The 13510-nt window shown below is 33.9% G+C and overlaps 1 protein-coding gene across 1 annotated transcript; it reads right to left on the bottom strand.

Moving 5' to 3' along the window:
• Window positions 1-744: 744 nt before the first annotated feature.
• LOC123664535 (exosome complex component RRP41) lies at window positions 745-12199 on the bottom strand. The gene is made up of 6 exons (XM_045599070.1): window positions 11870-12199; window positions 8056-8128; window positions 7439-7575; window positions 2933-3128; window positions 1437-1531; window positions 745-847 (listed from the first exon to the last, which is right to left on the bottom strand). Exons 1-6 carry the CDS (start codon window positions 12038-12040, stop codon window positions 776-778), a joined length of 744 nt encoding a protein of 247 aa, XP_045455026.1. The 5' UTR covers window positions 12041-12199; the 3' UTR covers window positions 745-775.
• Window positions 12200-13510: the final 1311 nt, after the last annotated feature.

Below are 13510 nucleotides of genomic sequence, written 5' to 3'. Positions count from 1 at the left end.
TTTAAAATAACATTCATTTACCCGTTTCTTCTTTACATTTCATATCTACAGAAAGTGCAGTTTCAGAGGGAGACTGTCTTTTGTAAAATTGACCTTCAAAAAATGCTTATTTTCAGCCTGCTTTGAATAAATGACTTTATGGTGATTCTGCTGAATTAAGTTATAAGTTGTGACTGAAGCAGATGGAGAAAATAATGAATATAGGTATATGACTAAAAAAATAATAATACATGGCGCTGCTTTAAAATTGTCTTGATACTACTTATATTCATTTAATTATGTTTATCGGCCTAAGTTACTTATTATATTGCGTGATTTTTATAGTGTGAAGCTAGCTTATATCATGGTTATTAACATAATAACAACAACATTCAAATCTGCGTCGTTAGATTACACGTTGTTACAGAATGCGTTGAAGAAATAAAGGTTCACTGTTCGTTCCCCGTAGATGATAGCATGGTAATATGTATCTTATATGTTGACCCGACTTCTTAATAATATTCGTGTCAAATTTGAAGTAAATCCATGCAGTAGTTTTTGAGTTTATCCCGGACATACCTACAGACAAACAGACAAAAATTCTAAAAACTATATTTTTGGCTTCGGTATCGATTGTAGATCACACCCCAAGTATTCTTTTAAAAAAATATTCAATGTACAGTTTTGACTTTCTTACCATTTTATTATATGTAGATAAAGATATAGATGCGAAAATTGAAATATAGGAAATAAAAGACATGAATATAAAGACTGTAAATATAAATAATAGTATATTTTATATTGTTACAATGTCTTGTTTTGTCCACCCTTCTGCTAAATGTTCTTTTATAGCCTTGTCCAATATTACCTGCAAAATAAACACACTTTTTATATTAATTTTAAAGTAATAAATACTTAATTAAAAATCTAAAATGTAGTTAGTAAGTACTTCGATTAGCTTATTATCTTCTCAATGTCTATCTTTATACCAAAATTCATCAAATTTTTCTGTGACATAAAAATCAATTTGTTACTACCAAATGTGCATTAGAAATATATTATCAACTTTTATTACATTTATGGTCCACTGTTTTTGCGACAATGGCTTACTCATAAAAGATAGATATATTCTGTCGCGGACTTTATTGTAGAACTAATTAAGATAAAAATTCTCTTTTACATTATATACGCGTAAACTCTACAGTTTTTGCAGCGTACGCCAGAATAGCTCGCAGATTGCAGATTTTTTTTCCGAATTGACAATTATCGTTATATTTTGGACAATTCACACACTATCTTTAAAAATTATAGCCTATGTGTTATTCTAATGTATAAACTATATTACTTTAAACTTTCATTAAAATCCATTGGGTAGTTTTTGCGTGAAAGAGGAACAAATATCCATACATACAAACTTTCGCGTTTAAAATATAGTAGGATTTCAATTTCAATTATACCTCTATATCTCTGCACCCTTGCATTGCTTGACTTAAAACAGCTTCGAAGTAATCGCTGTGTAGTCTGTGAGACAGTTCCAATAGAGCTATGCTACCTAAAATCACATAATACACATTAACAATCAACTCAAATTTAATTTTATTAAATGTATGAAAATCATTGCAATTGATTTGAGTTTTATAAGTTTACAATTAGAATAAGTACATAATATTTTACATTAGTGTTATAAAGTCATTATATGTATTGAATTATTAATTTTACTATAATCACTGCAATCTAAGGCGGATTTAAGGCGGATTTATATTTAACTGACGTGTCGTGTCGTGTCGCATCAGAACAGAATCGGTATCATACATTTTGTATGACAACTTTGCATTGATGTGTTGTGTCATGTGATGGCTTCTGATGTGTCGCATCAGAATCGATCCCGGTTGCGGGGGGTGTTGAAACGCGCGACACGCCAGATTAATGTGTGCGCGGCAGTGCTGTGTTATGACGCGACAGTGTGTTTGTTTATTTACTTAATTTGTAAGATAATAGTATATTTGGCTCTTAAAAATGGATGACTTAATTGAAACTATACGACAATATAATGTTATGTATAATATAAATCATAAACAATATAATATATATTACATTAGTCTATTGATTGAATGAATCCAAAATTTCTTCCTTCTTTCTTTTTTTTTTTAAATTATGAGCATTACAGTTGAATATCTTCTTCAAAATCTGAACAAGTATACGTAAATCCGCCTTAAGAGTGGAGTCTCTTTTCATGTCACTAGAACTACCGTCATTTCGTTGTCAAAGTAAGGTTAACACTAAGTTTAAATATTGTAAAAAATATAAAATATGTTATGAATTAATTTTAAAATATTATTATTAATAATAACTGCATGATTTTAATAAATCTACAATATTAATCTAATTTAATAAATCTTAAATAACAATTCACCTAAGTACATAGTATAGTGTGCCAAATACACATATTTAAAAAGTTAGGCGATTCGCTACGGATGAGATGAAATAAAAGATTTTTTTTTAATACAGCCGGCAGCCTGCAAGTGTACGGTTCGCCTGATGGTAAGCGATTACCGGAGCTTACAGACACCTGCGATACTAGATAAAACGCAAGGCCCCGCCTCGATTCTCCCCGGGACACCCCATTTAGTACTTAATATTAAAAATTATGTATGTAATCTTTTGTAGAATATAATGTAACTTTATAATCTATAATGTAACTTTGAACTCTGAACAACTCGTGGCAAACTAATGAAAAGTAAAAACTGTAGAATTGTTGGGAGGAAAATCGCTTCTCCTTAATACAGATAGCTCAGCTACCTAGCTAGGAGAAGTAGAGATCATAATAGTAATTGCTTTCAAATTACACCTAGAAACTGATTGTTCCTTTTTTGTCACTTGTTACTTGAATATGTTGTGTAAATACGGAAATAAATAAATAAATAAATAAAATCTAGCCAGCAGCGGTGCTCACCGGCGCTGGGCAGGCTGGCCACGGCGAGCACGACGCCGCCCGCCGCCTCCTCCGCGTGCGCCGCGTCCAGCAGCGGCGCGCGGCCGCGCGCGCACGACGCCGAGCACGCGCACGCCAGCGCGCGCAGCGGCACGCCCGCGTCCACCAGCGCCAGCGTGGCCGCGTTCACGCTGGCGCTGTACGGCCCGCCGTCCGCCTGCGGCGACCACCGTGCTAGTACTCGCTCCGGCCCGAGTTGGCGAGGGATCGGAGCTTAATCGACCACGCTGCTCCGATGCAGGTTGCCGGATATGTTCCCTTTTATGAGTGACGATCGCTAACAACCGGGACCGACGGCTTAACGTGCTCTCCGAGGCACGGTGGGGAGACCCACGAGGACTGCACGAACACCCAGACCACGATAAACGTCTGTATGGCCAATACAAATATTTGTCATGTGCTGGGATCGAACCCGCAACCGCCAGCGCAACAGCCACAAACCAGTAACTGTGACCGTTGCGCCAACGTGTCGTCAATAATACATACAAAAATAAATTGTAAAACGAGTGTGCTTTAGACCACACGACTGAAGTTAAACTTCTTTAGTTGCCCCTACAATAATATACGAAACGTAACTCTCTCTCTCTCTCTCTCTCTCTCTCTTCCTATCTTCATTTTTGTAACTTTCTCTTCACGCATTCATCAGCTTACTCCCCAAGTCAAGCGTGCGAAAAGAAATTTTACTTCAAAATCTATAAGTATTTAATACTCGCTAAATATATATATATAATCATAAAATGTTGCAGTAAAGTTGAAGTTCAGAGCATAATATCGACGCCGATAGCGATATACTACGAGCATATTAAGTAAAATTGTTTATAGTATGCAAAATTTTTTAAAATATTACATTACTATATGCACCCGCATTGACAATAATTGTCTGTGTAAAACGTAATTTTTTTTTAAAATATATAATAACAAATCCTGAGGTCTTCCTCGCTGTGTGGCTACGGCAGTATATAGCCACCCCAGCCCCTCTCTTCCCAAGGGTGTCGTAAGAGACGACTAAGAAATAACACAATTCCACTACCACCTTGGAACTTAAAAAACCGACAGATGGCGGGATAGCCATCCTACTGCTGGCTTTGAAATACACCGGCCGAAGACTGGCAGCAGCGTCTTCGGTACGACAAAGCCAGCCCTGCGGTCACCAACCCGCCTGCCCAGCGTGGTGATTATGGGCAAAACACATTAAAGTCTGTTCAACGAGAAGAGATACCAAATGTAAACAAAGCCCATCATTTTTTCGTAGCGACGACGGAGCAAACAAAATATAGTCTATCTCTTTCTATCTTGTTTGTTTGCTATCTGAGGCATGTCTCTTTGCAAGGTCGAACGATATTTTAACTGGCCTTGAAAACAATCGGACCGCGGACGGCCCTTTGATTTTGTATTATTTATTTTTATTAGTGTCCTGAAGCGCTCGGGGTGATTTTTATATTTCGATAATTATTATTTAAGAAGTATCAAATCTTATATAAATAATTATATTAAATTAATTATCAAAATTCAGTAATTATCAAAATATAAATAAAATTTTAAAAATTTGTGCAAGTAAAAAAAAACATACAAAACCCTGCATAGTTGAATGACCTCGCATTTGGTTTGTTTACATTTGGTATCTCGGCTCGTTGAACGCACTATAGTTTGCGCTATTTTTGATGTTTGATGATGATGATGAAATGATGAAGGTTTTCCTCATAACATTTATTTATCTGCCAATAAAAATCCCAGTAGAAAGAATCATCATATCAAGGATTAAAAGTAAAAAAAAAAAAAAAATTTCTTTTTATTTCAAATTATATAAACATATATTCTTTTTCTACTAACATTAGGATACGAACTGATAGCGATCGTTACCCATAGTAGGGAATCTATCCGCCAACCCGCATTGGAGCAGCGTGGTGGATTAAGCTCTGATCCTTCTTCTACATGGGGAAAGAGGCCTATGCCCAGTAGTGGGATATTACAGGCTGAAGCGTATATTATTGTGTCCCTTATAAGTCTCCCCACCAAGTCTCAGAAAATGTGTAGAACCATCAGTCTTGATTTTTATTATAAACATCCATAGAGCAACACGGAGGGGAGTAGCCATTGCGTTTGTTACCGATACCAAAACTGTCTGTCATTTTTTGCGGGGGGAAATTACACACATGCACACTTTACCTAATTCCCACACAAAAATAATCGTCTGTCACTACGAAACTCATACATACTAAATTAAAATCACACTTACATTTTTCACACACACATAGATACATTCTGTGTCATTACAGTATAATGACACGCCGCGACTACACTGACAAGTTGCTTACAGCCGTGGTTGTACCAACTGTCGATATGCATTATCGATAAATTCAAGTACTCGGTTAGGGAAATAAGGTTTTTAAAGTGATACAAAGGTAAGATGTAATTATAAAAATAGACTTAATTTGTTATATAATACAAATCAAACATCTTCATGTAAAAGAAACGATTATAAAGAGTAAAGATTTGATTGTTTGTTTGTTAGCATTGAATAGGTTCCGAAACTACTGGACCGATTCAAAAAATTATTTCACCATTGAGAAGCTACACTATCCTTGAGCGACATAGGTTATACTATATTTTCAAAAATATTAGGGATTCTTACTAAAACTCCAATAATGTTACCCAAGGGATAAAAAAACAACCTAAAAAATTACTTACATTGCGTGCACTGCAAAAACTAATGATAATAGAAATACAAAATGTAGTAAGACTTTGTAGAATACATCATTATCTACAATAATTGTATTTGCTCGCAAACGAAAAAAAAAAAACTGACTTCAATTACATCGACAAGTAATATAATATACGTAATATATACGCGTTATCAAAGATTACTCAAAAAGTTGTTATCGGATCTCGATGAAATTTGAACGAGACCACATGATAAATATCAGCTTTCTATTAAATTAAAAATCATCAAAATCGGTCCACCCAGTCAAAAGTTCTGAAGTAACACATGAAAAATACAGTCGAATTGAGAACCTCCTCCCTTTTTGGAAGTCGGTCAAAAAGTGTCGCGACAGCATATGTCTAACTATTATAATTATGTCACAATACGTTTGGTGCAACGTTGTTGTGCCAAACAATGCCAGTCTACTATAAATGATTTAAAGTTAACCCACATTTTGAGGAGTTGATGATATACACGTTGATGTCAACGAATCGGGAATAGGGAGCGTAGCACTAATGGCATCATAAGATGATAGCTTGTCATCTGCTAGATTACATGATTTGTTGATGACTCTGAAAGGATGGACATTGTTAATTTTCAAAGTTGATAAATCTAAGCTTCATTTTACTACTATGACTAAGGTGAACCATATCTTGATTACCTTGTACACGAGACAAAAAAAAACTTACGGGACAAAAACAGTGTGGCGTTAGTGTTGGTTTGGTGCCCTCGACTAATCTTTCTATTGTTCGCCAACACTTGAAAGTTAGTGGTATTGATATGATCTGAACAAATTACACTATTTTTTGTGGGCGTCCAGGCTAATCTTTTACTACAGTTTTTTTCCATGTATCCCTTAAATTTGGATTTTTAGAAAACCTGCCAAATTTTTATATAAAACATAATGGTCGAAGTTCACATTAAGTAATTCTAGTAAAATGTATTAATACGTGTATTATATTTAATTTAATGCAATTTTATTATATAACTATGTTTATTAAAAAAAGCTAGCAATATAATATTTTAAATAAATCAAAATCTCAAAAATGTCTGTCTCCTCTTTTGCCTTTGCCGTTTTTATCGCTAACCATCTACAAACAAACCGGTAACAACACTATCGCTCGGCGACAGTGACTTCTCGGAAATAGACTCCGATCAGTCGCTCGACCGATCCGCATATTGTATGAGGGCGAGCGGCATGTGTTGGTAAACAAATCGAGTCAACACGACCGATAATATTTGTAATTTTTAAGTTTAAAAAAAGTTTAAAAGAAGTATACAAGTAATAATGTGATTAAAAAATACTTACGTAAGTATGAAAAGTAACGTCATGTTTTAGTAAATTTGACGTGGCAGATCTTTTTTTGCAGCAAAAAACAGAACAATTTGGCATTTTTTGAAAGACGTTGATTCAATCGCGCAACTAGATTTAGTCTAGTGATCAGTGCGGCTGCAACTAGTTTTATTGTACGCATATGGCCATTTGGCCTTATACCTTGACAGAGGGGAACGCCTGTACATGGCTACTCCCCTCCGTGTTGCTCTTTGTAAACATCTAACAACATTTGAAAGGAAATTATCCACCAATCCCTACTGGAGCAAAACAGAGAATTCTTAATTTACTCAAAACTTGCTCAAGCTAGCTCCAAATTTTCCCTTATATGAAAAAAGAGTCCATTACCTTTTTAGCAGTGGAACATATACAGCATATTTCATTCATTTATTCATACTACAATTTAACTTATTTGTAAAGATGAAAATAGTACCTGTAAAACTTCTACATAAATGTCAATCTGGGAGCGTGGATATAATTCAGTCTTAATGGCTGCTGTCAGCGCTTGTCTCAAGTGCAGCGACATTTCTTGTGACTTGCGGTCACCGCGAGGACGATTCTTTCTTTCACCTGTAAGCAAATTTTAATTTTTATAACAATTATAATTTTGTAATTAGAAGTAAACAATTACAGCAACAATTGTTTTTTTTTTTTGTGTATATATTACTAATAATTTTATAAGATATGATTTTAAATTGCCTTCAAAAAATGGTGGATATAAATCCACTTTTTCCAACATAGCCCTGGCTGTGGACAATTTTTTAATGGACAGAGATTGGTTTGATTTGTTCATTTTCTGCTTGCATCCAATCCAATTTCAAAAAAGTACTTGTATAATGATAAGTTTGTCTGTCAATCCTTAATACATTTCATTAAATGACTTAAAGTTGAACTGAATATTTCGTTGCAATCACATCAGTAAAAATGCCAAGTAATCTGTACTATTGCTGTAGACTAGTTGACTACGTGTAATATATGGAAAGATTTTTTTTTCAGAAATGTAACCTACTATAAAATAATTAAAATTTACCATAAAATTTAAAAACTTACCAGTGGAGAATGTCGCCATACTATATTGACAATTAACAACTACTCCTTCAGTAGAGCTCTTGGATTTTGATGCCTGAAATTTATAAAAAAAAAAGCGTAGAAGTATGTAATTGCAATTACTTTGTTAAACAAACATGTTTTATTATAACAGTTTTAATAAATACAAAAGTAAAACAATATGAAGTTCTTCTAACTAAAATAACATACATTTAATTAAGAAAGATGTATTAACTAACTTAAACTAAGTTTTAATAACACTTTATCTTAAACTCAAATTACACAGTTTCTGTTCAGCCATGTAGTTTTTAACTGCTTTATTTTCGTGCATTATAAGATGAAAACAAGATATTTACTATTAGTCACTTTTCCATATATCGACTGTCCCTACGTACAGTATCGAAACTGAAAATTTGCGATTTTTTTTATTGCACTAAGAACCTACTTTTTATGTATATTTTCATACAAAAAAGAGAAAAAGCTATAAAATACATATAAAACCACATTTTCCATGAACAATGATAACGATACAAGAAGCGTGCGAGCAGGACGAAACTACCGCTTTCGTGGTCATACGCGGCGCCTTGCGCGCTTGCGCGTTCGTTAGATCGCAATTTTAAAGTGATGTGATTCTAACGGGCGCGTATTATGCACATTCAAAAGTTACTAAGTTGTTGTTAATTAGAAATTGTTATACTGTTATCATTATGAGTAAGTTGACGCCGCGTTAGCGCAACGGTCACAGCTATGGATTGTGACTATTGCGCTGGCGGTTGCGGGTTCGATCCCCGCACATGACAAACATTTGTATTGGCCATACAGGTGTTTGCCGTGGTCTGGTGTTTTGTGCAGTCCTTGTGGGTCTCCCCTCCGTGCCTCGGAGAGCACGTTAAGCCGTCGGTCCCGGTTGTTATCATCTATGCCTGATAGCGATCGTTACTCATAGTAGGGAATATATCCGCCAACCCGCATTGGAGCAGCGTAGTGGATTAAGCTCTGATACTTCCCCTAGATGGGGAAAGAGGCCTATGCCTAGTAGTGGGATATTACAGGCTGAAGCGCATGAGTAAGTTAATTCAAGAAAACGATCATCACGGATACTAAGACTACTAAATACAAACGATATAGCAGCAGTACAAATACGGAAAACTGGTAAGTTTTTTTGTAGATTTATTAATTCGGGTGCTTACTTTTTGCTTGTTTTATAATCTGATTTTCTTAACAATTCAGTGATTAATTATTTTTTTTAAATAAATTTCATTCACCCGAAGTTTACTATCGAAAGTCCCAGATTCGATTTTATACATCGATTAACATTTTTGTTGGAGTATCGAAAGTGACACTTTCGATATTATTCGCTGATGTTTAATTTCTTCGTTTAATCGAATCTGGTACATTCATTATTATACGCGAGTACATTTGTCGATGAGCCTATTGAAAATACCACTTTCGATGATTTCATTCGGAATTGTATATTTTTTGTTTTTTTTTTTTTTTTATATTCGATATAGCTAATATAGATTTCTTTTCTTAAAATGAATTTCTATGTCTAATTAATTTATGTTGTATCTTATTAACAGAACTATATTTTTTTACAAATCAATTTCAAGTTTTGTTAGCTTATTTAATACATAAACTATCACTATTTTGTTTTTCAAATTTTAGAGTCACCATTGCCCAAAGAATGCACACTAAGCGAAACTGATGGGAAAGCTTTAGAAGATAATATTATGATGGACGATTAAATTAATTTTCTGGAAATGCTAACAAAATTAATTAATATTTTCAATGACGATGAGGACGTCTCAGTTATACTTAATAGCTTGGAACCTACTCCCATCCCATCTCCATGCGTAGATTTTGACACGCCCACGCTACAAACTTACACTAAAATAGTTTCTCCTAATGTGGTCATACCTAGTGTCGCGTCACTTATAACTGTTTTGGAATATGAGTTTCCGCTTATAGCCTTAGTGGAAGGTGAGTCTCCATCAACAGTTAAAAAAAGGAAATCTATCTTTAAAGTTAACCCTGGCAAAAAAAGTTATATGTTGTTTTCACATGTATTTTTTGAGTGCAATAAAGTATATAAAAAGGAAAAGGGTCACGGCAAATTGGATAGATGTTAAAAGAAAGATTGCAGTGAACACTGGTCAACATAATGCTAGCAGGAATGGAAAGGTACGTAATAAAAAAGAAATGGGACCAATTTGTAAATCAACTTGTAAATTAAACTGTTGCTAGGCATATTAATGAAACAACTCGTCAGAAACTTCATAAAAGTTTTTGGCAATTAGCTGACCATACAATGGGATTTTATTAACAAATTCACATCTAGGAGACAGTTTACCACTGAGTATTTCTTACCATATCCAGTCGAAAACAAAAACCATCCCTGTGCAAAAAGACGTGTTTGTCTTAAAACTTTTTTGAACACTTTGTGTGCAGACTTTACGCCAGTATACAGACTTAAATCATAAAAACATGAATAAGATATATGTGATAAATGCCACAATTTTTCCAACAAAAACTCTCCAACTGAAGAACAAATTAGCAATTTAGATTGAATATGTTATGTTACTGATTTTTTTTTTAATTTTTATGAAGTTCCTTTTTAAAACGAAACGAAAGAGATTTCATCAGTATTTCAAATGTTTATAATTATTTACAGAAGAAATTACAATATTATGTTTATAATAACAATAATAATTATCATAACTCTAAGAAATGATAATGTTATTCGATTTTATGTTTAAATGGAAGATTTTATTTAGTTTATTTTTGTTTTGTAAAAATCTTCATATTTTATTTGTAGAAGTTTGTTATTTCTTTGTTTTATTTTTAAGCATCTGAAGAATAAAAACGTGTTTCATTTGATCTCATTACACTAAACGTGAAATTATCTGTGATTGCAATATTAATTCTCAATTTAATTGAGTTATTGATTTTATTTTAACTAAACGTCAGTAAACAAAACTTGTCTTTATTTTATTTAAAATCTTTTAAGAATATCATTTTTTTTTACCTAACAGTTCAGAATTTACAGGCCAAGTATCGAAACATATAAAATACTATGACGTACTGTATCGTAAGTGACACTTCCGATAAGTTTGTAATATACAACACATGTACAACGTAAAATATCGAAAGGGTCACATTCAGTAAACTTTGATGAAATTGTTGCCAAGTAAATAATCGAAAATAACATTTCTCAAAAACTATGAAGAATTTTAGATAAAATGACATATACATCTACTTGTCAATAAAAGTTTAGCATATCTGAAATTATTTTCAGATGGCCCAATAAATGACAATTTTGTACACAAAATCAACCTCAAAGTGCTCTCCTGTAAAGTGCCTTTTTTCAATTTCGATATTATATGTAGGGACAGTCGATATGTTATTAACCCACTTAATCCCCCCCTCCCTTATATCTTAGAGGTATGAAGAATCAATGTTAGCCAATTCTCAGACCTACCCGATATGCACAAAAAATTTTATAAAAATCGGTCCAGCCGTTTCGAAGGAGTATTGTAACTAACATTGTGACACGAGAATTTTATATATGATACATATACATATACATAGTAAACAAAACTTACCACACCTTATAAATATTAGTAACAAGTATTAAAAAACCAAATACCAACTATTTACACTATATGACTAATGGAACCGAGTTGAAAAAAGAATACGAACAATTAAATGTCCCTAACTTGTGTTAACCACAGCTAACGCATGCGAAAAAGACAATAAAAATAATCTCTTTCACTTCATACTATTATGACTTAAGCGTATTAATTTTAATTCACACTACCTGATGGGGGCCGTAAACAGCTGCTAGGACTTTTGTATTCCCTTGTTCCAAATACGCACTCCCGTCAGGCTGGGTAAAAACACCAAGTTTGCATCTTATTCTCCGCAGCTCGTTAGGCCTTCTTCCATCTAAACGTAGGCCTTGACTGGATAATAAATCAGGTCCCGGCATTTTGGAATTTATTTATTACGATCTATCTTTTATAGAAACATAATATTTTTTATTGTATTGTACAGCAAATTTTGGTATCTAATAGATATATCTATCAAACAATTTTATAACCTCTAAATAAATAACGGTATCTGACAGCTGACTTCAATAATTAGTAATACCAACTCTCAAATGTTCAAATAGGCATGGCGATCTGAATTCTGAAATCGATTAATCGAAGAATCGATTCCTCGTACCAAATAAATTGATTTTTTAAGTCGATATGTTGTCTTGAATCGATTCAGTGAATCGATATTTCACCCTTGAAAATCGACATTCAATTTTTGCTGTTGCTAAAACCATAAAAGTATTTACAATTAGCTGAATGTATCTGAAATTCATCTTCTACTTCTATCTGACTTCTTCTTCTTATTATTCTTCTTCGTCTTCTTCATCTTCTCCTCCTTCCCCTTCCCGTTCTCCTTCTCTTCCTTCTCCTTCTCCTTCTCCTCCTCCTTCCCGTTCTCCTTCCTCTCCTTCTCCTTCTCCTTATCCTTCTCCTTCTCCTTCTCCTTCTCCTTCTCCTTCTCCTTCTACCTTCAAGGCAGACAGACAGACTCGCATAATAGTTAAAGCTACTTCGGCTTAACTCATCATCATCATCATTACAGCCTATACAGTCCACTGCTGGACATAGGCCTCCACAAGTTTACGCCAAAAATAACGTGAACTCATGTGTTTTGCCCATAGTCACCACGCTGGGCAGGCGGGTTGGTGACCGCAGTACTGGCTTTGTCGCACCGAAGACGCTGCTGCCCGTCTTCGGCCTGTGTATTCGGCTTAACTGATCATTGTAAATATGAAAATAAATTATTAAGCATAATTTTTGGTGTAACTGCTCTAACAGAACCACATAATGCCGACTACTTAGTACAAGTGATTATTAATATGACAGAAAAATGAGGCATGGGAATCCTTTTTTTATCAAAAGGTGCTTGTGTGTATGTGATCGAGATCTATGAGTATTTTTCAGCTATCACTACATAGTATAAAACACAGTCGCTTTCCGATGTCTGTCGGTCTCTATGTATCATTAATAAATAAAGTGATTCAAGAGGTATTACTACTGGGGGATTTCTATCGCACACAACTTGTCATTTTGCGCATGCGCAGTGAAAATTAATTTGTATAGAATAAGAAGATAACGAAAAACAAACTAAGGTTTTTTAATATCTAAGATTTTTATTTTTGTGTTACCCACATTAGGAATTCTAAACATTTTTGGATATGATATTCAAAAATGTTAAGGTTTTTTAAATCGAACAATGAATTATTTGTCATAAAGTATTTGAAAATAAATTAATACTTGGTTTTAACGTTAACGTGACGGTTGTTATCAAATATTGAAAAACAATTAGCGAACAATTGAAATAGCAAAAAAAATAATAATTATAAACTGAGTTGCCCCCACCAACTTAAGATTACCTTTTT

This window comes from Melitaea cinxia, chromosome 22 (genome assembly GCF_905220565.1).
Source record: "Melitaea cinxia chromosome 22, ilMelCinx1.1, whole genome shotgun sequence".
NCBI lineage: Eukaryota > Metazoa > Arthropoda > Insecta > Lepidoptera > Nymphalidae > Melitaea > Melitaea cinxia.
This window is presented reverse-complemented; position numbering and strand designations above follow the sequence as displayed.